Source organism: Netta rufina, assembly GCF_964035555.1.
Source record: "Netta rufina genome assembly, chromosome: 1".
NCBI classification, from domain to species: Eukaryota; Metazoa; Chordata; class Aves; order Anseriformes; family Anatidae; genus Netta; species Netta rufina.
Genome location: NC_140123.1, coordinates 81,151,064 through 81,178,328, shown reverse-complemented (window position 1 = coordinate 81,178,328; position 27,265 = coordinate 81,151,064). Strand labels below are relative to the sequence as shown.

Below are 27,265 nucleotides of genomic sequence, written 5' to 3'. Positions count from 1 at the left end.
TACTGTTATTATTAATATCTGCGGGATGTCTCTGGTTCTTAGGTACCCAGCTGCCCTTCAAAGAGGCCAGCTGCACTTCTCAAGGATGCTTCTGGTTCACAGGTCTAGTTCTCAAGCTAGTAGTTCTCAAGCTGGCAGACATCTTCTGTCAATATTTTAGCAGACATTTCTGTCAGTATTTTCCTCATAGTCAGGTTGCCTTTATGGCTGCTCCCATCAGTATCTTGATTTTTGTTACCATATTATTTGGTTAACAGGGGTGTTGAACCCTTACATTCACAAGTGTCACATGAAACCATGGAACCAACTCAGGACTGTAGCTTCTGTATGGTAAAACTGCTCTGCTATGTGAGGCTAAATTCCACATGTACTCAGTTTTAACTTAGATGCTAGACAAATCCTGATATTAAAACTAATATAGGATGTATAAATTGCGTTGACTTTGAACTTATGCCAGTGCTTCAAAACTGAATTTGAAAGTGGTATTAGAACCATGAGTAGAGCAAGATGTAGTTACACTCAAATATTCATCCTGAAAGCCAAAGTTAAGAAGTTGTTTAAGCTACCAAAGATGTAAGTAACCTCTCCTAGAAGGAATTTGTGTGTTTAACTGACCTTAAAAGTAGAGTGAACATAACATACTTGTAAGTCTGTGCCAGCCTGAACATTTAGTTTTCTTTCTTGTTCTTTTCCATTCATTATAAACCTAATGTTGTCAAGGACACGTTGAAGCTGTAAAACTGTACAAAGACCAAGTGCTACTCTTCCTTAAGATGGAAGGGAGGACATGTATTAGCAGGGAGAGTTAGGTTGCATTGTGTGTCAGTAGAAGTGAATGCGAAGCAAGTAATGTCTGTAATGCAAGGCTGTCAAGAGATAGGGATGAGCCCAGTCCCCTCTAGAAAATATTTGGCTTTAAGTTGTGGTAAAGGGGGTACTGTTTCTTAATATTTTAGGTATGAGGTATATTCTTTATGATTCTCTAAATGACATAGCTCTGATTTTGTGTCCAATTAATAGTTCCTTGAATTTGTGGAAAGTTCAGTAATGGCGCTTCAGGAGCTAGGAATCCCAAACTTTTATTTATTTATTTATTTATTTATTTATTTATTTTTATTACTGGCTCTATTACAGTTGGTAGTAACAGGTCATCTGCTAATACAAGCAGTGGCAATGTCATGCCATTTGTTGAGAGCTGTGTAGACAGTCATATCATGCCCTATGTTTGACATTGCTTTGAATTCTTTTCCAAAAGTTCTAAGTAAATTTCAGAATCCGCAGAAATTTTCCCTTCCTATTTGAAAGTAGAAACTTCATGCACTTTGTGGGATTTGGTTATATTTGTTCTTCTTGCATTTGTGTATCCTTTGATGATGAAAGGATATGAATCCTTTCATCTACGTTCAATGGAAAAGTATTCTCCAGCATTCAGAGTTCTCGACTTCTTAACCAAAGAAAGGTGTCGTCCCTTTTGATTAGAAATCAAAAACAAATGAAGGAAAAACAAAACATTGTTTATTAAGAAGTAGTAAAAGTCAATCATTGCTTTGCAGGATTCTTCATTTTTATCTTCTATTGTGTAACAAAGGAAAATGTCCGTAAACAGTGGAGAAGATATCTTTGTTGTGGGAAATTCAGGCTGGCTGAAAACTCTGGTAAATACTTTTTTTTTTTTTTTTTTTTTTTTTTTTTTTTTTTTTTTTTACTTCTCAGTACTTATACTCAGTGTTAAGTTCCTAGTATTTTGTGATATGCTAACACCTCTGAAATTACGCTTTTTAAAGGTGGCAGTTGATGCAGTTCTTGCATGCTGTCGCATTAAGGTGTTAACTGCAGTTGATCACTTCCATCGCAGTGTATGGGCATGTCTTTGTAGAAGACTTTTGATCATCATTAGGAACCTGTAAGATTGGTTCTAGCTTCTATGTCAAATGTAGTTTTGCAAATTACTTCAACAAGAGCAAGGTGAAACATACTTTAAACCAAAAAATCTAAAAATAGGTCTATATTATTTTGTTGTTCAGTAGTTGACTTCTCATAAAGCTATATATATATATATATATACACACTGTTTATACGCTTCAGCTTAGATGATCAATTGTACTTTAGTTGTTGGAAAATCATGATCTGTCTGCAGTCACAAATCTGAGACAGTTGGCTTGTATTAAAAAGGGCCAAAGAGGAAAAAGGAACTACATACAAAAAATGTAAACATCAAGAATCATGACACTTGTTGGAGAATATTAATCTGTTTAGTATACCATGAGGAGGGTGGGTAAAGCCCTGTTTTTTATTTTAATTTAGATGCATTATTAACTATATTTTCATGTTTTGCTTGTCTCAGTTGCACAATTTTCTGTAACGTGTATCTGTTGTAGACTGGAGTAGAACTGCTACTAATGGTTTGAAGAAGCAGACTGTAAATCAAGGTGTATCCAGTTCTTCCAATTCCTTACAATCAAACAGTAACTCCACTAATTCTACAACACTGCTAATGAATAATGATTATTCAGTGCACGCAAATGGAAATGGTACGTATCGTCCAGTGCTATGCTCTTTCATACTGACTTAAAATGAAATGCTGACCAATTATTATTTATAAATATAGGGTCAGAATATTTCCTAATGTCTTCACAAATAACACCACACATCTATTTTAGGGGACTGTACACAAAGTTTTACAATACCAATTTATCCTACTCAGTAGGAACTATTGATTTACGTGTGAAACGGTAGGTAATATTCCTCACAAGGCTATTATTTACCCAAAGCTGCTGTTAATACCTTTCTTGTCACTTGAAGATATGAAAATAAACTTCAAGAATGATTAAAAACAGTTCATATTTAATAACTTATAAAAAATAAACGTAGACAGAAGAAGAAAGAAATGTAGGATACTCCACAAAGATGTTTTGAGAGTATGAAAGAAGGGATGTAGGAGATAATATGAAGAACTCCTGCTAACATTAATGGAACACTCACATGGAAGCTGCTTATGAGAGGAGGAGAAAAGTGAGAGAAATGGAGAATGTAACCTGTAAAACCACCTCAGTGAATGAAGAGAGCACTGTTGAGAGGGGTGTCTCACTGTTGGCTACAGAGTAAGTATTGAAGCCGAATTGCTCCGTAACTCTTTATATTCACTGTGTTAAGGATACTTTTTGCTGATGGAAATACACCTTTGTTGCAGGAAACAGTTGTTCTGAAGTAAAATTATTTGTATGCCTAAGGTATTTTTCCCAACTGACCAAGAGTTGTGGCTAAGAAGTCATGGCATCAGCTAGATTGTTTAGTATGAAGTGGTAGGACATGCTCACAAAGGCTAGGTTGTCCTCATTTCCTGACACATGGTGTCAGAAGAAAGCAGATGGTCAACTGGAAAACACAATAATCTCTCAGATGTACAGAGTAAAAGCTATGGAATTCATACATGCTGCCCCCTTAACGTGTTATACTGTGCATTTGGATGTGTGAGCTGCATATTGTAAAGAAATCACAAGACTTCAGCAAATGTCATTTAGACATGCTCTCAATAGCTTTCCTTCCATGTTGAGTCTGTAAAATTAGTTCCTTTTTTTTTGCCATCCCTATGTAAAACCTGTGTTTGGAAACCACACAATGCAATAATTAACATACTTTCTATCTAACAGGCTAGTTGAGAGATAAGAATCCAGTAACTCTCACTGCCATCAAATACAAAGCAAGGCGATATTTTTAGTTAAAAGTAGTATCTTTTAAAACAAGAGAGATTTTCAGGTGCAAAAGCTTGCACATCTTGTAGCATATTGTCTAGCTACAATAGTTACTCTGATGAATGATACCTGCCCCTGCAACATTTGATGTGCTTATACACAGCTACAGATGCATTTTGGCTATTTTTCTCAACAGAAAGAAAGATAACAGAAATATTTTATAGAATTCAGGTTTTATAGCAACTGAGTGAGTGGTTCTGTTGTGGCTTTCCAGAACAAGTTGGTGTTGATTTGGGTAGTATTTTAGAACGAGATGCAAAGTTGATGGCCTAAATCATTGAGGGATGCCAATTTTATGTGACATGCCCCTGTTCTGTCCTAGTTTATTCACTTAATTAATTTTTCCAGTGTAAGAGTCTGCATGGCCTGAGCCAAAAGTATCTCAGACAAAGCAGCTGAAAGAATTTTGATATAACTTTGTATACACCCATGAACATAGATGTCTCAGATGACCCATCTCCTCTCCTCTTCCACTTTATTGTATGTTTTGAATGCTGTGAACCCTGTGCCACATCCTCCATTTATATCAGAAGGGTTTTATGAAACCTTGCCTGTATGATTTGATTGACTCTTCTGGGTCTGTAGGACTTCTACAAAAAGAGTCTAAATTTATGCTTGGATAGAGTTCATCTTCCTGACAAAGCTCTTTGAGACAATTCCTTACACTTAATCTTCTAAATATGGGGCAATTGTGTCTCAGAAGAGCTAGACAAATGCCTCCAGAAGGTAGTTAGTTGACCAGTGCTGGGTAGGAACACAGAACCTTCTAAAAAATCTGCTGTACCTGATTTTCCTGCTCTGACAGCTAGAACTGCAAAATAATATTGTAATACTTTTATTTTAAAAAATGAGCTAAAAAAAAAGAAAAGCAATTCTGGAAATTGAGACCTATGTCATAAATATACTAAGTTATAAACACTTAATGGCTTTGGCCCTACTATTTCCACAGAAATGCTAATCCAGATGCAGGATTGAATGATTTGCCATGGTATGTTTGGGTTGTCTATGCAGAATGTGGTTTTGATTGCCTGTGGGATTATGTAACTTCATCTTTTCATCACATATTAATATTTCCTCGTTTTCTGTTTTTTTGTTACAGATTTGCATGTTTGGGAAACTCCCAATAGGTATCACATGACTGAACCTGCAAATTGCCTCTCTGAGGAACAGAAACAACCTTTCTGAATTTGTTCATTGAATAGCCTGTTCTCCTCAGATTTTGCCCTAGCGTTAAGGCATGGCTGCTTAGAATACTGCTTCTAAAATAAATCACTGGCAGTTAGGCAGGGGGCTAAACCAGTATTTATGCTCAATTACAATGTCAGCAACTATGGTTGTTGTCTCCCATTTCAGTCTTTATCTGAGTTGATTAAGAAAGCTTTTCTGCTCATATTACCCTCTTTACTTTTGTGTATGTTTTAGTGCATGATGACTTTTTAAATTAATCATTAAACGACGACTTTATATTTAAGAGGTTTTGTATAATCTGTTGAGACGTTGTTTCCTTTTTGCAGGTCCAGTGGCACCTCAGTAGTTTGGCAAGGAATTTGTAATTTTTATTTGACAGCCAGCCATCATTATAAGCTCACCTCCTTAAACTCTCATTCTGAAATGTTTAGATTTAGTTGTATAAGCATTACATTTTCAAACTGCTAGGAAGATTTATTAACTAGAAACCTACACATGTTCACGTGTTATTTTATAAATGCTGTCTCATTCCAAAGAAAAGTGTAGAAATGAGACTTTGATGCAGCTGATACACTGACATATGCCTGAGTGAGTAGGTGAACTGCTGAAAGGCATGCAGGCTGCCTAAAGTGAATGCTTATGCTATAGAGCAACTATTTGGGTAGAGTGATACTAAAGCTGTGTGTCTAGGAGCCCTGGCTGAAGCAGAAGAGAGAAGAGCAGTCCAGGCCAGGCACTCAAGCAGCTGAATCCTTTCTGCAGGAAGGGTTAAGTGCAAGGGAGGAATGTTACGACATACTTCTCTCCCTGGAGACCTCAACAAGAAATAGTTAAAAGCCATCCTGTAGCGTGGCCCTGCTCAGGGTTGTGTGGCCTTGCACAGGCCCTGCACGTGCTTCTGTGAGGGTTGTTCAGAAGCCCAAGGCAGCAAGAAAGTGAAAGGGGAGGGCAGAGCCATAGCAGGATTCTGCTCTAGGATACTCGAGGCATTTGATGAACTGAAGCCAGGTGTACTAGAGAAGATCAGATCTTGATCCCTGTAACAGACTCATCTTTCACTGTCTCAGTGTTTCTCACCAGTACTTCTGCTCTTGCCAAAACCATAAGTGGCAATCAGTTTCTGCATTGATTGTTGTGTCTTTTCAGTAGATTTAACAATAGCCAATTCTGATGATGTTTGTTTGTGAAGTGTTATATTAATGCAAATAGCAAAATCTGATGTTTTGTGTTTTTATTAAACATTTTTTATTATTATTTTGCTGTTTCTGGTGTAAATGACAGTTTTGCATCAGTGTTTGTGAACTTACTTTTCATGTTTAACATAACAAAATAATCCTCTCCCAGAAGAAATACCAGTTCTGTTTGGGGGTTTTCCTGTCCTGATATTCCTTACAGTTTAGTCCTACTCATATGATACATACGGTATCAGGATCATGGCACATCCTTTAAATTTACATGCTTTCTGAAATAATAATAATAATAAAAAAGAGAATAAAATCCATCTGGAAGTGTTTGCACAAATACTTACAATAAGACATCCTAATTCACAGAAAAATTATCTAGACGTAGGAGATTCTATCTGGAGAATCAAGCATTTGTGGAGCTGGTGTTACATTGCATTAGTAGGTGGCAATCAGCAGTGGTATGACACATGTTCACTGTAGGGTTACCCAAATGTTTAAGATTCTCAATCTAAATATGGCTTAGAAAAATATTTGGAGCTAGGCCATATTCTGATTGTTCTCCAGAAATAAATGTTGCAAGATGAGTGCACTTCAAAGGAAAAAAAAAATCATGTTTAGTCCAACAGTTTCTTGTTTCATATACAAAGCAAAACTAAGAACGCTTTTTTATTTAACTAGTTAATGCAGAACTAGAATTAGAATTATTTTGCATATTATCTAGTGATATTTATTCAGAGTCAAAGTCCATATTCTGAGAATTGTGACTTTCACTATTGAAAATACATCATTCCTACTTTTCTGATAGGGAATGCATTTTTTTTTTGTTTCTACAGGACATATTTCCAGTGAGAAGAATGGTGTTTCTTTCAGCGTACAGAACGGTGACGTGTGTCTTCATGACTTTTCAGGCAAACAACTTGTATTCCAAGAAAAGGATGATACAGGCAGCCAAAATAGCCGTATCTCACTCAGAAGGACTTCAAAGAGGGGAAGCCTAACTTTCATTGAGAAAATGTGATTTCCTTTGAAACAGAACATTGTTTTACAGCGTGAAGTAGAGATTTACTTCAACAGTTTTTACATAATGTGAGAAGACCAAAAACTGATTTTATTTAATATATGGTACTGAAACTTCAAGGCAGCATGTAATGTATTGACAAGGACAATTACTAATTGGAAAAAAAAAAAAAAAAAAAAGGTGGGGAGGGAGCTACTGTTTTGACAAGGTATTTCAGATGTTGAATTACAGCTGGTATGTTCCCATTTTCATTCTTCATTAGAGGTTTTTTGAGGATTTTTACATTTAAACGAAAGTTTTGTTTAGAGCTTTTTTCATTACAACTAAGTTTATCTGGATATAATTATAACGCATAGGTAGTATTGTATAAATGTAGGAAATTACACCTTCTGCATACAAATTACATCTTTAAAAATGTTAGCTATACTGTCCTCAACTTTTTGTATGTTGTAGTTGCAGGCTATAGCGCTGTACATAAGCAGGAAAATGTCTGCCTTTAAGCATCTTAGTGATACTTTTATATTTATTTCTTGTAAATTTAAATATTCCTTTGTATAGAAAAATAATTGCTGTTTTGTTTTAACTTTTATTGTACTTTGCATTTGTCTTTAATTGAAATAATTTACTTTAACATAGAATGATACAGAAGCTAATTTGTTCAGTAAGTGAAATCACTTACAGTGGTTTAGATACATTCACCAGATACAGGACTGTAAATACAAACACTATTGGTCTTTAACCTTTAGTGACCTCTTACTACAACAGAGAAATGTAAGAAACTGGGTGTCTTTAAAGGAGAGTGCCAAGAATGAGGGATTGATAAGCAAAGTAGCCAGTAGGTTATTAAATACAGCTAGGTTGTCGTAGTGGCTTGAGGAAGTCAGTGTAAGCTTTTGCCATTGATTTCAGCAGAGTCAATATTTTATCTTGAGTGTGGGTTCCAGAGATTAAACACACTGCCATTTCTGATCTGCAACGATAAAGTAACAATGTGTTATTTTTTTAATTAAAAAAATAAATACAGAAAATAAATGCTAGCTGCTGTATTTAGTAGTCTAGTAAGTTGTTCATTTTGTTAAGTGGCTGTTTTTAAGGGGCAGCTCTTGAGCAGTTACAATGTATTTCTGTTTGTACTTTGGTCCTTTTTTGGCAAACCAAATCCTGAGGCACTAGCTCAGTAATTCATGAAGCAAAGTTTCATTTTCTTTGTGTTATTTATCTGGAAAAGATGGATTTGGGCTCTTCATGTGAAACAGCTGAACAAAAATAGAACCCATCCAACATTGTGAAGACTTTTGAAGAGAAATTAGCAGGAGCCCTGGTTGTGCCTACTTCTTACACAGGTGTGCAGCTGTGGCCATTTCTTCTGCTCCATGCGTTCTTGGAGAAAGGTTGGATGCTGCCAGAGCAAGAGCTAGAACAAATTTAGTGCCACACTGCAGACTGATGGACCCTGGAAGGGGAATTTTTTGAGGCAGGCATATGCTGCAGGGGAGAGAGTACTTTGCTTTCCCAGAGGACTCAGGAGGGAGCCCTGGAAACGCTCTTCTCAACCAAATGCATCAGTTGAACACCTCCTTTCTGGGGCTCTCTCATAGTTCAGCAATTGAACCTCTTCATTACTCAAACCCTCTTGCGGTCCTGTATGCAATGCCTGGGTTCTTTTGGTCACCTGTGTCTGAGACTACTCTGAATATGCTTTTGAAGTGCGAACTTAAAGTATTTGTTGTATTTATCCACGAGGTTTTAACTGCATGTTAATAAAAGACGGTACTGGAATGCTAGTAGCTGGAATGCATTTCTGTGAATGCTTTAACTATTGGTGAATTGCCTTTGCACTGTTTCTTGTAAATTTATTTAATGTTCTTGTATTTATATTTTCAACTGTAAAAAATAATAAATTTACAGCAAGTAAACACATAAAATACAAAAACTTTGTCTTTTAGATAAATGTGTCATTATACTGAATTGTGTTACAATTCTTCAGATGACATGAGCTGGAGAAAATGCTGACTTTGCCCTTGCGTTTTGTTTTTTTTTTTTTTTTCCTACATCATATTTCACATTTCATGGTTCTAGCAGATCTGTTTTTAGCAGAGAGAAGGTCTGACCTAAGTGGCTGCTCAATGCTTGTCCTCAAGTCTGCTGAAAGTCTTCCATCTGAACGCTGTGAGCAAAAGCACATAGCCGAGTTTGGCTTTGATGATTAAATTCCATACTAGAAAGGATATCCCCTGTCACTGTTTGGAGTCTTCGTTTGCTTTTATTTTGGGGAAAACAAAACCAAAAAACGCGATGAAACAAGTTGGTATGCTGTGATTGACACAGCTCTGTGGCTTCCAGGTCCTAGTAGTTCATGTACAGCTTTGTGACTAAGCCATATTATGGCCTACAGACTACACGTCCTCTTGGCACTTGTTCCTTTGTGCGCTGCTAGTGGTGTAGCCATGGCAGCTCAGAGCCTGTTGAAAGCTGCAACCCCTTTTCTGGGAGAAAGCGGAGTGGAAGACTACGCATTGACTTGTGGTTGTGGAGCTAAGCCCAGGACGTGTGTCAGGAGATTTGGAGCTTAGGTTTGGGTAAACAGCGGTGTGCAGCTGGCACCACCTCAGAGACCAAACCTGTTCCCTGAGCGTGTGCAATCTACGTTGACATTTATAGCAAAAAGTGATGCCCTGGAGCAGTAAACGTGCAGGTTTATGCTGTTGTGGGGTTGTGAAACCCTCACTGAACCACAGTTGCACGGCTGCGACTGAGGGAGGTAACGAGCTTGTGAGGACAGCCCTGCCCCCGCTCCTGCTGTGCAGATCGTCCCCAAATGCTGCCAGAGAGCCACAAGCCAGCCGGCAGCTCCCCGATCAGGACTTATTTATTTCCACGGACAGGTACAGAGCCGAGCCGTGCCGCCCCTCTCGGCCTCGGCGCTGCTCCCGCCCCGGGCGCTGAGGGGAGGCGGCTCCGGGCTCCGCCCGCGGCCGCCGCCATCTCCTGCTGCCGAGCGCGGCCGGGGGCTGAGCTGAGGAGGGCTGAGGGCGGCCATGAGGAGCCGCAGCAACTCGGGAGTGCGGCTGGACGGCTATGCCCGGCTGGTGCAGCGGACCATCCTCTGCCACCAGGTGAGGGCAGAGCCGAGGCCGGGGGAATGGAGCCCAGCCCGGGGGGGAGGCGCTGGGGGGGCTCCGCGGTCGCTGCAGGGGAGGCGGGGGTGACCTTGGGCTGCATCCCTGCGTGGCAGGGATCGGTGAGGATTTTGGGGAGACGCTGGGTCGCAGCAAGGCAGGCAGCTCCGGAGGGGCTGGGGAGATGCTGTGGGATGGGTCTCCTGGCTTCAGCAGCACCACCTGCGTGCCCACGAGCAGGAGGTGTTTAGAGACTGGCTTGGGTTGGAAGGGACCCCAGGGACCATCCGCCTCCAGCCCCTAAGCCAAGGGTTTAAGATGCTGCAGGGGCTCGCTACGTGACTGACCTTGTGCCTTGTGCCCAGGAGCGTGCCAGGCGTGCGGAGCTGGCACCCGAGATGCTGAGCGGTGGTGGCAGGCACCAAGCCCATGTTCCATATGCCAGGGGTCCCATATGCCAGGGGTCAGATATCTCACCAGCAGCAATTGATCTTACATCCTTCCCAGCCTCTCTGTTTGAACACGCAGCTGACAGAGTCTTAAAAATTAATGGTAATGAAGTGACGGGAGTCAGTGATTAAATGAAAACATTAATGGAGTGTTTGGAGCGCAAGAGACTACCCGGTCGGCATGCTGGGTTTCAGGCAGCGCTGCTGTCAAGCACCGTCACAATTTGCCGTCCTACACATTGGAGGATATAAAAAGACTTTGCATGCATTCATGCTCTAGCTTTCATAAACCACACAGCTAAATAAACAAATATTTCTTTCACCTCCTGGAAGGGAAGTAGTATTTCTTTAACTTCCTCGAGGTCATGCCACAGGCTGAGGTCATGCCGCAGGCAAGAACAGATCTTAATCTAGGTTTCTAGTCTTAACTCAGTACCCTGTTTTCCTTCCAAATATGCAAAATTTAAGTTCATATTTCCTCAGTGTATTTCAGATTTCACCTAGTGACTTAGCTAATCATCCCGGGTGGATGAGGATGCACAGCTAGGCGCTGTAAGTTATATCCCAAAGCATCGAAAGAAATTTTGCGTTTCCCTTGTGCGACTTTGGGAAAGGACTGAACCTCTCTTTTGTTGTAAAACTGTGACAGCTGCAGTGTGCAACCAGTGTGAAATCATCCTTGGCTCTCTCTTTTTTTTCTGTTTCTTTCTCTTTTAATAAGGAAAGAATTGGTTCATCTGAATAGATGGGGTTTCAGGTAATAATGTCCGTTCTGTGCTCTCTGTACTCTGCTTAGAACCCAGTAACAGGGCTGCTTTCAGCTGGTACAGACCATAAGGATGCTTGGGTACGGGACAACGTCTACAGCATCCTGGCGGTGTGGGGGCTCGGGATGGCTTACCGAAAGAATGCAGACCGGGACGAGGACAAGGCCAAAGCCTATGAACTTGAGCAGGTATGTCAACATTTTTGGCATAAACCAGCTGTGCTATTTTTTTTTTTGTTGTTTGTTTGTTTTTGTTTGTTTGTTTTTCATAGGGTGGTGGTTGTGAGTGGTGTGCTTGCATTGCTGCCTTGTGTAGGATCTGGCACAGTTTTCCCAGCATGGAATAGGTGTTTTGTTCCCTTGGCAGTAGTGTCTGTGTGCCACAAGGTGGCCTGTATTTCTAGCTGCCTCCCAGGAAGTAGGATTTGGAGAACTGAGCAACAGAGAGGCTAACATCTGAACTAAAATATAAACAAAACAGGAATTGGTAGGAGTCAAACTTCCACTGTGTGGCTTCCAAGAAATGTTATGCCCAGATTTACAAGCCTCTCAGATTAAACATTGAGATTCCTCATGAGGTGTATTGTGGAGCTGAAAATCAAGTTTAGGTTGCTTGAATCCTAGGATATCATTTTATCTGCTGGACTGTTCTTTCCCTTAAGGAGGAACATGCCCTTTAAAGTAGCTGTCTTTGAAATGTGCATGTGTGTAGTCTCATGAAAGGCATACATGGTGTATAGACACGTTTGGTGAGAAAGAAAGGTAAAGATCTCCAAAGTGGGAGGGAACTGAAAGGGGAGGTAGCTCACACAATTAATTTATTTAGTCCGTAGCTGGGAAAGTGGGTATCAAAAGAGAGAGTGTAGAGGCAGGTTAAATGGTAGGCAAGGGAGTCAGTATCCTGCTGTAGTTTTGAAGGCATAAACTTTATGCAGATGTGTACCTGTCAAACCAGGGTGGTCTGTGGTGACAAAACAACCTTGGCTCAGTTGCTTATCGTCTTTTTAGGCCTTAATAATTTCTTCATTTCAGACTAAATCTTGTGCTTCTCTTTGTGCACGCTGAAGTCCCTTTCTTCACATTAGTCATCTGCTTGCTGCTGTGCTGTATAAAGAGATGAAGAGACTCCACAGGTTACTGTGTCAATGGCTTGCAGTTATTTACCAGTGTTCCCTGGATCTGGTGCTCTACAAACCATTATGTGTGACATTACTCTCCCTTAGCCAGATAGAAAGACCACAGAGGGTTGCTCCACTATTTAGAGAGGACCTGAGGGAAAAGATCTATTCTCCTAGATAGGGATCAACCAATTTAAAAAAAAAAATTAAAAAATTAAAAAAAATTAAAAGGGCATTTAAAGCATTTGAGTCAAATACAGTTTCCTGTCTTTGGGAGGGCATTAGCAGGGAATGTGAACTTTGTGACTTTTGAATGTTTGTAACATCTGATAAGGCTGGCGATGCACAAGTGTCACTGGTTTGCTTTGTTCCTGCAGAACGTTGTGAAGCTGATGCGGGGGCTCTTACAGTGCATGATGAGACAGGTATGTTATAACCCAGCAACATCTACTGCTGGTAGCAGCAAGGTGAGATGCAGGGCTGTGGGTGGAGGGAGAGAAGGAAAGTATTCTAGAAAACGTGGGTGCCCAGAATGAAGAGCCTTAGCTCTCCCAGCCATTACTGTATGGAAAGCGTCCATCTGGCAGTAGCGTAGTACCACAGACCTGCAGGCAAGTAGCAGTGAATGGTTTGATTGACTTCCACTTGTGTTTGTTGCCAGTGGGGGAGAAAACTTTTTGGCATAGATCTGAGTTGAACTAGTATGTGTTGTAAATACAAAGCATTTCATTTGAAGCAGATACTCCTTGCTTTTTTTTTTTTTTTTTTTTCCTGCAAAATGATTGTGCTTTTGCACTTGTACAAGGTGGTATGGGATATCTTTTTAAAGTTCTGTAGTTTCTTTGAGCAAAACTGGTCCTACTTGCACCTTTTTGAGATCAGGCTTGTAGCAAATCTGTTTTGCATTTGCAAACTGATTTTCCCAAACATGCATACCCGTAACAGAGATCTGAACTTCAACAAGGTGGTTTAAATCTACTTTTTTCCCAAATAGACAAGGATTTAGCTAGAGTCTGAAGTTAAAGCACTCTCTCTCTGTCACCTCATTTTGTTATCAAAAATTTTGTAACAAAAATTAGGACTTTGTGTTTCATCTTTCCTAAGACAAGGTGCTAGTTTTGAAGTTACTTGGAGAATTTCTCCCAAAGTGGTTCATATTCAAAATCTCTGGTGTTTTTCAGGTAGATAAGGTAGAGAAGTTCAAATGCACACAGAGTACCAAAGACTGCCTGCACGCCAAGTATAACTCAGCTACTTGTGCCACGGTGGTTGGAGATGACCAGTGGGGACATCTGCAAGTAGATGCAACTTCGCTTTACCTGCTCTTCTTGGCACAGATGACAGCATCAGGTAAGCAGAAGTTATGCTAGCCTTGGCTGTTGTTGCAGTCTTTGTATTTTAGCTTTCTTTTAAAAGGAAAAGAGTTGTAACTAAATTCAAAGATCTTTGCATAGTTATTACTCAGAAAATGTTTCTGTGGAAAAGAGAGAGAGATGTGAAATTGAGATATAAGCACAGTAACTGCCAAGGCAGTGTCCATTCCCTTAAAGTTTGTTGGCATACAAATACACGAGCTACATGGAGTCATGTCAGAGAAGAGCCGTGTTTGAAGACTATGTGGGTTGTGCTGATGGACAAATAGGTTTCTTCAGAGAGTGACCACATCTAGTCAGGTGCCACTAGTCCTTTCTGTGTTCCTTTCTTGCTGGCACTGTTTCACTTTGTGCTCTTCCTGAGAGGATAAGGCTCTTATCCTGGTGATCTCCTGGCAGAGCAAGAAGCAGATGGTGGGGTGGGGCTGCTGCTGGAGTTGTGCCACATGGTTCTTGAGAGCCAGAGCTGGCCCAGGCATCTCTGCTCTGTGCCCTCTGGGGATAAATGCCACTCTCCTGCTGAGGGTGGTTTTTTGGCTGGTCTTTGAAACAAGTGATGTGTATTGGTGGCATTTGAAATATTTTATCAGCAGCAAATAAAAAAAAAAAAAACAAGCAGCTGCTTGTCAGTGTGAGTTTTTCCATTGGTTTCTGTGGGCAGTATTTGGTAGCAAAGAGGCAAAAGCTTGAAACTCACTGAAGAGCAAATATTTCTATTTTAATATGTGTAATTATTTTCTTCCCCTCTTCTAATCAGGATTACGTATCATCTTCACCCTTGATGAAGTTGCTTTTATTCAGAATCTTGTTTTTTACATAGAAGCTGCCTACAAAGTTGCTGTAAGTATTTATTTAAGTGTTAAACATCTCAACACTGCTCAGATATAGGTGGAAAATTATTTATTGATGGTGAATGAAAACATGAGCTTCGTTTTCCATGAGAGGATGTCAGAATCTGTCAGTACTTTACCTTGTGAGCAGCACCTCTGGAGATGGTGGGAGGGCTGTAGAGGGATTTACTGCTGCCTGGGTGAGGTATATTTGTTCTATCATCATAATAGATTTTCTTAAATTATTATTTTGAGCTTTATTTATAATTAATAGTAACTCCTGATGTCTCATCTTATGGGCTTTTCTAAAAAGAGCAAATTGTTGTCAAACGTTTTTTTTGTAAAGTAAAGAGTTGAAGAGGTACAGGGAGAAGCATGCAGGATAAAGGGCTTTGTGTGTTCTGTGCAGAAAGTGGTTCATGATTATAGACCTTATCCTGTTGGGATATGTCTTTATGAACTGCTCTTTAAACATGAGGAGGAGCTCTTCAGAAACTTGGGGAATTTTTTTTATTTTATTTTTAAGGCCAATAGATAAGTTTCATACAAGGGTCTGGTTTTGTGGTGGGGCTGTGCATGTGGAGGCAAGGGAGGGAAATAACTAGTTTTGTGTGTAACCATGCCAATTTTTTTTTAAATGTTTTCTTGCAGGATTACGGCATTTGGGAACGTGGTGATAAGACAAACCAGGGCATCCCTGAACTGAACGCGAGCTCCGTAGGGATGGCCAAAGTGAGAATGTCTTCCTGACTCCTCCTTCTTGGCTGTTCTCTTACTCTAAATGGCTCTAGTGAACCCGATAGCTTCCTTTGCATAGCTTTCTTGGCCCCTGCAGCTGTTAACTGATTGTATAAGAATTTTTGTTTGGGTGTGAATTGAATATTCAGTGCCAAATCCGTGTGATAATGGCTAGCATTGAAGGACCTTAGTGCAGTTGTTCCAAGGACTGCAAAATATCTAGCGGAGTCACTGAGCCATGAATCTGATAGATTCAGTGAGGTACAGTCTCATGAAATGGCCTTTTTTTTTTTTTTTTTTTTTTTTTTTTTTTTTGTTCCTCCTTAATTCTCTACCCTCAGTATAATATGGGATGTTTTCATGATAAGATTAAGTAAGATGTAAATTCTGGAAAACAGCAGGGTATCAGTCTTAAGAAATTATTCACAAGGCATCTGGGGGACTGACAGGCCGAGTATTATTAACATCAAAGTTGCAGTCGCATTTCAGCATGATTTATCAGTAACCAAGATCCCGTGTGGCTGGCTGCAAGAGGGAGAAGCTGCTGGCGTTGGCTGCATTTGAGTCAAATAGTGATAAGGCAGCTTCAGTGGGGGTGCCTCAGTGTGAGGTTTTTGTCTTGGAACAGTCTGGTTGCTATGGTCCCTCTGCATTAGGGTGAAGCTGCAGGATACAAATGGACACGGAACAGCATTCAGTGCTACCACAGCCCAGCAAACTGGAGTTTCAGGGGAAAGCTCTGCTAAGCTGGCTCTGGTAGCCCAGTCCTTGCTCTCTTCCTGCCCCAGTCCCTGGGTGGCTCTGCAAGCCCCACATCAGCAAAGCCAGGGCTTCGTAGCCTTCTAGGTTAAAGTAGGGATGCTCAAACAAAGTGGTTGGGCTGCTAATGTCTTCCCTAGGCATACACATTATGGCTGAGAGGTACAAGATGTGCTGAGAGGTACAAGATACGCAGAGACAGGGCACAATGTGTCTGGTTGGCCATTAGGAGTGCAGAGAGCAGACATCTCTCTTTCCCTCAGGAGGTGCTGGTATCAGTAAGAGAAGGAGATGGCAATGCTCTCTTCTCCGGGAACCAGCCTCCGATGGCCCTGGGCATGCTGAGCAAGCCTCTTTCTGTGAATAGCCCTGCAGCAAGGAGGATTGAAAGGCTGCTAAATGGAGGAGTTATTTGGGGCTGTGGAACAGGAGAAGCATTTATTACTAAATATTCTTTAGGTGTTATCTCAGCAGAAGCAGCGCTCCCCATTGCTTTGCATTGCATTTTAATCATAAGAAGGGTCACCAGCTCACCAGTCCTGTATCCTTCTAGTGGAAAGGCAAAAATACTTATTTTTTCTAAAATACTTCAGTGCTTCCCCTTTAAGTTGAAAAAGTGTCTGTGGAGCAAACTTCTGTCTAACCTAATTTCGTTCTGAAGAAAAGGACAGGTGCTAGGGTGTATACTTGACTTAAAAGTTATTTAATGTTTGTTTTTCTTTGTGTTTGTGTGTGTGTGTTTGTTTTGAAGGCTGCTTTGGAAGCAATAGATGAACTAGATCTTTTTGGAGCTCACGGAGGGCACAAATCAGTGATTCATGTTCTTCCTGACGAAGTAGAACATTGTCAGGTAAAAACTAGTTTTCTCTTTCCTTTGCTAGGAGAAAACCCAGGTCCCTTTCCCCTTCCCTTTTGTTCTTAAATTTAATGTTGATTAACTGAACTTAATGAGGATGACTTCAGACTGCTCTGTTCACCCTGTTTGTAGTAGATCACATGAAAGCGTGTTCTCCTATTAACTCAGCTAAAATAATTATGCAGTGAATTCTTTCTCAGTTTGCAAATAGTATATTCCATTTGCATTTTACGTAGTCTTTTGAACAAGACAAATTATTTTACATCCCTCTCTTTGTTCCTGTTTTGCTCAGTCTATACTTTACTCCATGTTGCCAAGGGCATCCACGTCAAAGGAGATAGATGCTGGCCTTCTCTCTATTATTTCTTACCCGGCTTTTGCAGTGGAGGATATCAACCTTGTTAATGTAACCAAGAGTGAAATCATATCCAAACTGCAGGTAAGGATTTCATTTATTTTTATTTTTCAGAGGGAAGGAGAAGCAGAACTTCCTTTCTTAACTGAAAATCCTTAAACAGAGATTGACAGACTTGGTGGGGCTATGAATGGAACAGAGGGAGGAAAATCCCTAAGTGGCACTGGAATCTCACTGCTTTTACACAGATGTCAGTCTATGAGGAAGAATGGTTATGAGAAGTTTTCTGTAATTTTGTCTGTTTTTATAGGGCCGCTATGGCTGCTGTCGTTTTCTCCGGGATGGCTACAAGACACCCAGAGAGGTATTTCTGATGTGTATTTTCAGTAGACATTAGGAAGAACATTATCTCTTGTTTATGGACAGTTTTTTTTGTCTCATGTACATGAAGGGTGAAGTTCTGCATCATTGTTAAGACATCTTAGTGGCGACAATCCAGGCATCCGCCCTGGGAATGACTCATGTCTGAAGGAGACTAATGGTTTGAAAACCACTTATTACTGGGAGAAGTTAATGCATCATTCTACAAGGAGTGACATGCTTGGGGTGCCTAAGGGGAAAGCAGTGTGTTTGAGGTGCCCCAGGGTGTCTTTGAACTAGGGCAGAGACAAATTATTGGGTGACACCTAGATTCTGAGTCTGGGAAGGGTTGATTTGTCTGGAAACAGATTAAATGAGCCTGGGACTGAATGTGAAAAAGAAATCAAGAGGCTGCATGGAAACTGGTTCCTTTGTTTTTATTGGTTTCTTGGTTTTAATTACTTGTATAAAATAGGCTTCCATTATGTATGGAGTTTGAGTGACTTATTTAGCACCATGACCTAAATGAACATGATTGAATTTCCAGGATCCAAGCAGGCTGCACTATGATCCTGCTGAGCTCAAGCTGTTTGAGAACATTGAATGTGAGTGGCCAGTGTTCTGGACGTACTTCCTAATTGATGGAGTATTTAATGAGGACAAAATTCAGGTGAGGAAAAAGGAAACACCTTTGAATGGAAATGCAAAGAAGTATTTTGTAGCTTTGCTCTATGTTTATTTTGCTTATCAGTCGTCTCCATGAAAGTCCCAATGACCCGTTCCTGCTGGGGTAGAACCTAGCAGAAGGCAGATCTTTCACTGTGTGCAGTATTGATGTAGGCAAATTAAGTATTTGTGTAGATGAATCAGGTACTACAGATACCAGTAGCTGGGTGAGGACATGGAGCCTTTGGTCTTGCATGCTGCTCTGGGGCTGTGGTGTGATAGGTGTTACTATTTGAATCTCGTGCAATATTGATGCTCTGTTGGCATCAAACACTACTGGGATTCACAAGAATTCACTTTCATACATTCAGGGAGGTTTGGGTTGGGTTAGACCCTTATGAGGAGCCATTTCATTCCATTTCATTTTCACTGATTTCATAAGTTAATTGCTGGTTCCTTAAGTTGTTTCATGCCTTTGCTGTGTCAAGCATTCAGTGGTCATGGGAGCTAAATTGACTGTAGCCCTCCAAAGGTTATAGTTGTTCCTGGAGGCTACTGATAACTTAAAGAGCAACAAGTAACCAGGACTAAGTGTGTCCACACCAAGAGTTCTGCAGACTGGTGGCTTGAAGGAAGTAACGAATACATGTGATCTAAAATTGCCCAGTATGCAGAGGGACTGGAGTTTGCTAAATATAATCCATTAAAAGTAAAATGCCATCAGAAACAAAGCTGGGAATTTCAGATCAAAAAACCTTGCTGTGCCAGATGTAATAAATCAAGTGAGATATTTACTAGCACGAGAAATATGAGTTGCTTTGTTGTACAAAGCAGAAGTAGTCTGGTGGGGACAGAAATGGCATTGTTTCATGAGGAGAAAAATCAGAGTTCACTGAAACTCTGGCAATAAGCTCTCTCTTCAGAAAGCAGTATTTAGAATTTAGTTAGGTGATCTAGGACAGTCTGTACCTGATTATCTTTATGGTATGCAGATGATCTGTGCTAGGGTGAGCTCAGAATGGTCAATTGCCCCCAGTTCCCACAGTATAAACATAAAGTGACTTGAGACACTCCGGTGAGCGTCTAGTCTTCCGTAGTTACGGTGGCACACATGTAGTTGCAGTGGCAGCACTTGTTAGGAAAATAAGCAGCCTGAGGACTCAGAAAGAGTGGATAAATATATGGTACACTAGTATTTTCAGTGCTCTGACAGAACGTGTGGGTACCTTAACTTGTGTAGTAGACTAGCTACTTCCTCAGAAAGGTATAGCAGAAGTAGGACTTCAAAGGCAAGTTCTGGTAGTGCTGGAAGACAGCTTCCCTGTAAGTAAAAACTCAGAGTGCAATAGTTAAGAAAGGGGAGAAAATAAGGAATCTGGCAAAAAGAATACTGAATGTTTTTCATTTTGTATCAGTCTGGTATTCCTGTTCATAACATGTTGTCTAGCAACACAAGAGCAAGAGGATTTTCCATTCAGTTAACTTAGGTATTTTTAATCAGTTTACATCTATTTTAATTTTTCCCCAGGGTGAAATTTTAAGAGAAACTGGATTCCCAATCTTGTAAAGCAGGATTCAGAAAATCATAGACAAATGTGCTTGGTAGAAAGCTAACAATTCATACACCTTACACTCCTCATGGATATTGTCAGTCCTGACATATTCCATGCCACTGCATCATCATAATCAAATTTCATGCAAAATTTGTTCCAGTAACTTCTCCACAGTAATATGTTTAGCGCTTCAGTGGTTTGTAACTGGTTAAAGACGTGTGCTCATATTTTGGAGGCTGATAATATCACAGAATCACAGAATCACAGAATTTTCTAGGTTGGAAGAGACCTCAAGGTCATCGAGTCCAACCTCTGACCTAACGCTAACAGTCCCCACTAAACCATATCCCTAAGCTCTACATCTAAACATCTTTTGAAGACTTCCAGGGATGGTGACTCCACCACTTCCCTGGTCAGCCTGTTCCAATGCCTAACAACCCTTTCAGTAAAGAAGTTCTTCCTAACATCTAACCTAAAACTCTCCTGGCTCAACTTAAGCCCATTCCCCCTCGTCCTGTCACCAGGCACGTGGGAGAACAGACCAACCCCCACCTCGCTACAGCCTCCCTTGAGGTACCTAAAAAGAGCGATAAGGTCGCCCCTGAGCCTCCTCTTCTCCAGGCTGAACAAGCCCAGCTCCCTCAGCCACTCCTCGTAGGACTTGTTCTCCAGGCCCCTCACCAGCTTCGTCGCCCTTCTCTGCACCCGCTCAAGCACCTCGATGTCCTTCTTGTAGCAAGGGGCCCAAAACTGAACACAGTACTCGAGGTGCGGCCTCACCAGAGCTGAGTACAGGGGGACGATCACCTCCCTAGCCCTGCTGGTCACACTGTTCCTGATACAAGCCAGGATGCCGTTGGCCTTCTTGGCCACCTGAGCACACTGCTGGCTCATATTCAGCCAACTATCCACCATCACTCCCAGGTCCTTCTCTGCCTGGCAGCTCTCCAACCATTCCTCTCCCAGTCTGTAGCTCTGATTTTGGTATTGAGATGCTGGAACAATATCTGAGAATTTGAAGCCTTTTCTTCCATCAGCAAGTTGTGATCCACCTTACTACCACCCTTGTTGTTTGTTTGTTACTAATTTTCAACAGACAATTACTGAAATTTTAACTTTTACTGTTTCTGTTTTGCTGAATGTATTGTCAATTCTCCCTTCTGTAAATATTTCCAGGTAGAAGAGTACAGAGAGGCTTTGGAAGGAATACTTATTAGAGAAAAGAATGGAATAGTTCTAATGCCTGAGCTGTACGCAGTCCCTCCAGAAAAGGTATTGTGAAACGGAAGCATCCACTTCTGTATGGGAAGTACAGATAACAAAATCAGTGTCAGTTCTATAATTTTCCTCTAGTTGGTAAACCAAAGTTAGCAATATGCAAAAAAAAAAAAAAAAAAAAAAAGGCCACTACACGTTATTAAAAACCATTAGACCTTTCATGGCTCCTGCCAAGAAATGGTAAACTTCAGGCTTCCAGATGATGAAATCTGGGAGCTGGGAATCTTGAGTGCCTAGGGAAGTGCTAGAGTAGATATAAAATTTTAAAGTTCTTATAACAAGACATATTTAAAAAGGGCTGCTGCTGATTTACAAACTGAAGCTCAAAGAAGAAATAAACATAAACTGTCCTGCCTGCCTATTCTGTCAATGGTTTGTGCTCTTTTTCTCCTAGAGGTTGCATTTAAGATAAATACAGGTTTCAGATGAATTGGGGTTTGTTAGATTTTTTTTGTTGTGAGTTTGTTTATTGTTTTTCCCATTTTTGCTGTCACTGTTTTACCTGTTTCTCCCATTGTGACAGAAATTCAGACAACATTATGTGCTCTTCCATGGTATTTGCCTTTGTATCTCTCCTGCCCAATTCTCCTCCCACTCCAGACTTCTCAGCCCTCATGCAGTAAGGGTGTGGGGCCTTCTGGCTTGGTCTGAGAAAGGAAGGAATGCCAAAGGCTGATGTTTTGGTCAGACATCTGAGGCTGAAGCTCTGAGTTATCTGCCTAGTGGGAACAAGTGTGTAGGAGTTCAGTCTTCTTGTGAATTTTGATGTGATGATGATCTGATGAACACAACAATAAATGGGGTGTTTTTTGCCTGCTATTTATATATTTTAAAATGGCTTAAAGATGGATAAAGATGTTATCCAGCAGGTTTTATCCCCTATCCTCAAAAGATCTGTATACTGCAAAATCAAGTCATGTTGTTGTTGTTGTAGGGTCTTGTTTGTTTTTTGTTTTTGTTTGTTTTTTGTTTTTGTTTTGTTTTGTTTTGTTTTTCCTAAATTAATAGCCTTAATTTTTCCATTGAACATTCTTGCTAACTCAAGAAATGTGGAATAGCCTTCATTTTTGGAAAGCACCTTCAGGTTAACTTTCAGGAAGCTAGATTGTAATCGGTGAAGTTCAGGCATCATTGTCCAAGGAGCTGGAAAGCAGACAATTCCTTACAAGCTGCCAGAGGGAAGGCAGTGAAGGGATGCTAAGAAGAAAGGGGAGGTGCTAACACAAAGCTCTAGTTGCATGCAGAGTCCCCATTCAACCTCCAGTTTTGAAGGTCGGGTGGTTTCCATTAAGGAAGCATAGTTCTTGTCCTAGAGAGCATTCAGCCTCAAAAGTAAAATCAAGAGATATCAGTAATAATAATAATACCAGATTAGAGTGGGTAGATGATAGACTTTGTATTTTCAAATCCGTGTTAATGATTGTTCTTCAGAACTTTAAGGTAATTTTCTTGTTCGTGCTTTTGTTGTCAGGTGGACGAGGAGTATGAAAATCCTCACTCAGTGGATCGTGTCCCCATGGGAAAGCTGCCTCACCTTTGGGGCCAGTCAATGTACGTCCTTAGCTGCTTATTAGCAGAGGTAATTATTTCTTGTATAGTAGGTGAGTTTGTATTTCATTTTATACTGAGCTGGGTTAGGCTTTAAGTAAAATTTGATTGTCAGGCAGGGGACACTGGATTTTCTGGAACATGCACATGGACAATGAGGGGATGACTCTGAGCTTTCAGGAGCTTTTTTTTATTATTATTTTATTTATTTATTTATTTTTGTATATATGTAGATAGCTTGATAAGAAACAGACAATTTAGTATCTAAGTAAGTTGCCAGATAGACTGGATATATGGCATAGGCTAGAGGAGTGTGAATTCCAAGCTGACTTGGCTGCTTCAGAGCTAAGATTCTGCACTGTTTCAGCTCCAGTGGGTTGTGCCTTATTCTGTGGCATAAAATGCCTGCAGAATTGTCCAGTATTAGTCATGGGCTTGTTAAAGGAACAGCTGAGTATCTCTGTAGAGCTGCAGAAAAATCACTGACCTGGCAAAATTGCTTCACTTGCTGGAACTCTGAAATAGGAATTCAGGACATGCAGATTGTGTCAGTCATAACTGTTTCCACATTATTCTGAAAAATATTGCAGCTGTTTTTATTGAATATACTACTTAGTGGATGGTGAAACTAGACTTTAAGACGTGCTTTCCCATTAAAAATGAAAATTGGTTAAGATAGATTCTAGATGTCATCAAAAGCCTTTTACTTAATTTTTGTATGTGTCCTTTCTTTTTTCTTTCTTCTGCTTTTATTCTAGGGATTTCTGGCTGCTGGTGAAATTGATCCCTTAAACAGAAGATTTTCCACTGGATTTAAACCTGATGTTGTGGTACAAGGTCGGGGAATTTTTCAAACGTTCTGGGTAAATGGGAGTATGTGGCAGTGAAGTCTGTATGTGTGGGAATGAAGAAAGACATGTTTTAAAATGATGTGGGTTTTCACATGGTACACAGATGTTTTTGGGATACTGTGATAATGAGAAGAGGGTTGTTTCTCTGGCTGCTTTTTTCCATGAGAGAAGATCAGCTTTAACAAACCTCATAAAAAATATTTATTTGGTCTATTCTCCCATATGCCTGGTGACAGCATGAAGGGGAATGGGCTAAAGTTGTGCCAGGGGAAGTTTAGGTTGGATATGAGGAAGAACTTCTTCACCGAAAGGGTTGTTAGGCATTGGAACAGGCTGCCCAGGGAAGTGGTGGAGTCACCATCCCTGGAGGTCTTTTAAGACATTTAGATGTAGAGCTCAGTGATATGGTTTAGTGGAGGACTGGTTAGTGTTAGGTCAGAGGTTGGACTCAGTGATCTTGGAGGTCTCTTCCAACCTAGACGATACTGTGATTCTGTAAAATTTTAAGACTGAAGACAGGGGACTGGAGAGTGGCAGACTTGATCTTAAATAGAAAAGAAAGGTCATGGCATATACTGGCAGAAAAGAGCAGGACTGACAGGAGACCTGTCCATTCAGTCAGGTTTTTGTTCAGCCCTTTTTCAGGGGAAGCAGGAGAGCAATGAGTGGGGTGGATCTGTTCCTGGAGGTGAGGAGCAAGCTAGAGAGCAGAAAGTAGCCAGACTTAGAGCTGCCTTTTGTGTGCTTCAGGGAGTAGCATCTTTCATCAGTTCAGGAACAGCCAAATACACATAATTAAGTGGAGGGCAAACACCAACTGATCAGGGATAAAGCCTTTTCCAGGTCTGAGCTGTCTTCTTTTCCAGAATGGCACATTTAGCAGGAGCAGTCTTCATCAGTGGTATTTTGACCTGGACAGGTGCTTGTTTACCCCCCCTCTTGGTGTATTATTGTGGTGGTGCTTTGTTACTCTGAAATGCTTGATTTCTCACATAAATATAAATGCATTCTTACTTTTAGCATTCTTTGACAACGATTTATAATGTAAAGAATACTGAATTATTAGCTCCAAATCAATGAGCCATCTGGCATGAGCAAAACTTCATGCAGGACTAGAGGCAGAATCAGGCCCTGGATTATAAATTCCTCCATTTGGGGCTTTTTTTTCCCCCTACTTCTGCCAAGTTAATGGCCTCTAACATTTATTGCTGTACGGATAATGGCACCTCTTTGCCATTGACCTGACTATGTAAATATGATGTGCCATACAAAAGCAACAAATACAGGGTCTTGCAGGGGCAAAGCCTTGTCTCCTGAAAGAGACTGCACAGTCCAAACTTGTGGTACTGAAAAAGATCAAAAGAAAATGATAAAACCCCAAGAAAGCTGCTCTTAACCTCAGAGCTGGCCCTGCTTTGAGCAGGAGTTTGGAGTAGAGGCCTTGTGAGGTCCCTTCCAATTTGAGTTACTTTATGATCCAGAGTGGAAAAGAATGACAAGATGCTCTGAAGAGCAGAGAGCCTGAAGCTCTCTGAAATCCTCTTGCAATCCCCTTAGATCTCATGGAGTCATAAATTAAGAAAGAAGTAAGGTCTTTATGCATTTTTAGTCAATTACACGGTAGCTGAGAGGTGACAATAAAGGCAGTCAGTTAAAAAGAGAAGAACTTTGGTTCTTACTAGTGTTTGTGTTTTCTGTGATGCAGTAACTATTCTGGCAGAATCTAATCAAATTAAGAATCTACTGCAAGACCATGGAATCGATGTTCAGAGCATTGCTGATATCCATCCACTGAGAGTGCAGCCAGCTCGCATCCTGAGTAATCTCTACACCAAGTTGGGTAGGTATTTAAATATGGAAGCCTCTCTACTGCTGTACAGTTCTTTATTTTTATGTTTTCTTTCCCATTGTCTCAATATCTTTGACTTTGAAAAACAAAAACAACAAAACAAACAAATAAAAATAAATAAATAAAAACACACAACCAAACACAAATAACCTCCCACATTTGTGTAGGGAAGGTTAACAGCATTACAAACTTTTGTCTTAAATAAGAGTCTCCAAAAGGGAAGAAAAACACATTTTTTCATTAGAAAAAATGGCCAAAATACAAGTTTCTCTGTGCCCAGTTGTGACAGAGCTAGGCAAGCACTGACTCTTTTTGTTCTGCAGGAGCTACTTCCAAAAAGAAAAACTGGCTTTAAAAACAAACAAAAAAAAAGGCCTGGAAAAAATGTAGAAAAAGCAATGTTTCTCCTTTCAGAAGTCAGAATACTTCTGTCTTTGGTCTAGAGACCTTGCAGTACAATTGCCATTCTACCAGCAGACTCTCTGGGAAGTTTTCGGTTCCAAACCAGGAAAGCTATCCTGTTATCAGAGCAACTCTGGCCTGTCAGGTTCTTGCTATGTTCCTTCCAACCCTGAGCTGAGTAGAGCTGCTTCCATTTCTGCTGCAAATCCAAAAGCCTTTAGGTCTTTTCTAACCTGAAGACTTTAAATAAATTTCCAATTCCTCAGCAGTGGCCCTTGAGGCCTGTTGTCCCTCTGAGCCTGACAATTGGATTAAATAAATGCACAAAATCTCAAACTGATTATAGTTCAGCTGAAAATCAGATAAGCCTTCAATCACCACTGGCTCTTCTTATAATCCTTGCTGGAATGAAGGAAGTCTTGGTGAAAATTTGTTACATGTATTCCTAATTGAACTTACTTTTACTACTTGAAGCATGCCAAAAGTTTATGACTCAAAACTATGGATGTTACTACAAAGTAAGATTTATGAGGTGGGTCAACATTGATAGATTTCTTTTTCAGCATAGGTAAGGGGAGCTATATCATGCTTCTCTGCCTATCTATAGCATGTTCCCGTGGCAAGAAGGTTTATGGATAATGTGGAAGAAGAGCATGAGACTGTTCATGGTTTTGTTTATTTTTCATTGTTATGTTTGTTGTTGTGTGTTTGTTTTGTTTTTTTTTTTTAATAGGAAGTTTTTTAGAAGCTTTGAAACATCCAAAATAACACGGCTTTCAAATAAATCTTAGAAATTGTGCCCTTTATGTGAAGGAAAATTCCATATACTGATTTATTTATTTTTTTTTTGAAGAATTTGTCTTTTTATTACAAAGAACTTCTAACAAATGAAACATTTGCAGGGCTTTGCTGAAGTTTGCAGTTATTCTGTAATAGTTTGAAATAGCTTTCTTTCACTAGTAGGGGGTGAGTAGGCTGCTTTGACACATTGGTGTACTGTTTTTAACAGTGACTTTTTTAGTAATGTTCACAGGGATTTCTTTTCAGGCACATACTTGTTTGGCTTATTCTTTTCAGACACATTCAAGTCAGCTCCTGGGTGCTGGAGAAAAGGGTGCAGTGCAGAGCATTAGCTAATAAGCCACACTGAGAAAATTGGGTTTTATTACCCCCATGAAAAGAAAATCTGTCTCTGTATTGAGGTGTGCTTTAGCCTTTTAAGGTCAAGAACTTATAAGGTTCTACAGTGAAAG

At 40.3% G+C, this 27,265-nt stretch overlaps 2 protein-coding genes across 3 annotated transcripts in view; both read left to right on the top strand.

The window, feature by feature from the left end:
* ADGRG2 (adhesion G protein-coupled receptor G2) overlaps positions 1–7,261 on the top strand; it is a 59,098-nt gene extending 51,837 nt beyond the window's left edge. Inside the window, exons 27-29 of the mRNA XM_084289182.1 lie at positions 1,554–1,655; positions 2,379–2,531; positions 6,958–7,261. Of these exons, the coding sequence (XP_084145308.1) occupies positions 1,554–1,655; positions 2,379–2,531; positions 6,958–7,142 (440 nt within the window). The 3' untranslated portion in view covers positions 7,143–7,261. The remainder of the gene's footprint in view (positions 1–1,553; positions 1,656–2,378; positions 2,532–6,957) is intronic.
* Positions 7,262–10,180: 2,919 nt separating this feature from the next.
* PHKA2 (phosphorylase kinase regulatory subunit alpha 2) overlaps positions 10,181–27,265 on the top strand; it is a gene marked incomplete at both ends in the record, with an annotated part of 39,711 nt that continues 22,626 nt past the window's right edge. For both annotated transcript variants that reach the window (XM_084305013.1, XM_084305012.1), the window contains 14 exons: positions 10,181–10,258; positions 11,507–11,665; positions 12,972–13,019; positions 13,776–13,944; positions 14,725–14,807; positions 15,449–15,529; positions 17,046–17,144; positions 17,443–17,589; positions 17,816–17,869; positions 18,413–18,535; positions 21,261–21,356; positions 22,834–22,941; positions 23,669–23,747; positions 25,467–25,605. In XM_084305013.1, coding sequence (XP_084161139.1) covers positions 10,181–10,258; positions 11,507–11,665; positions 12,972–13,019; positions 13,776–13,944; positions 14,725–14,807; positions 15,449–15,529; positions 17,046–17,144; positions 17,443–17,589; positions 17,816–17,869; positions 18,413–18,535; positions 21,261–21,356; positions 22,834–22,941; positions 23,669–23,747; positions 25,467–25,605 — 1,463 coding nt within the window. The remainder of the gene's footprint in view (positions 10,259–11,506; positions 11,666–12,971; positions 13,020–13,775; positions 13,945–14,724; positions 14,808–15,448; positions 15,530–17,045; positions 17,145–17,442; positions 17,590–17,815; positions 17,870–18,412; positions 18,536–21,260; positions 21,357–22,833; positions 22,942–23,668; positions 23,748–25,466; positions 25,606–27,265) is intronic.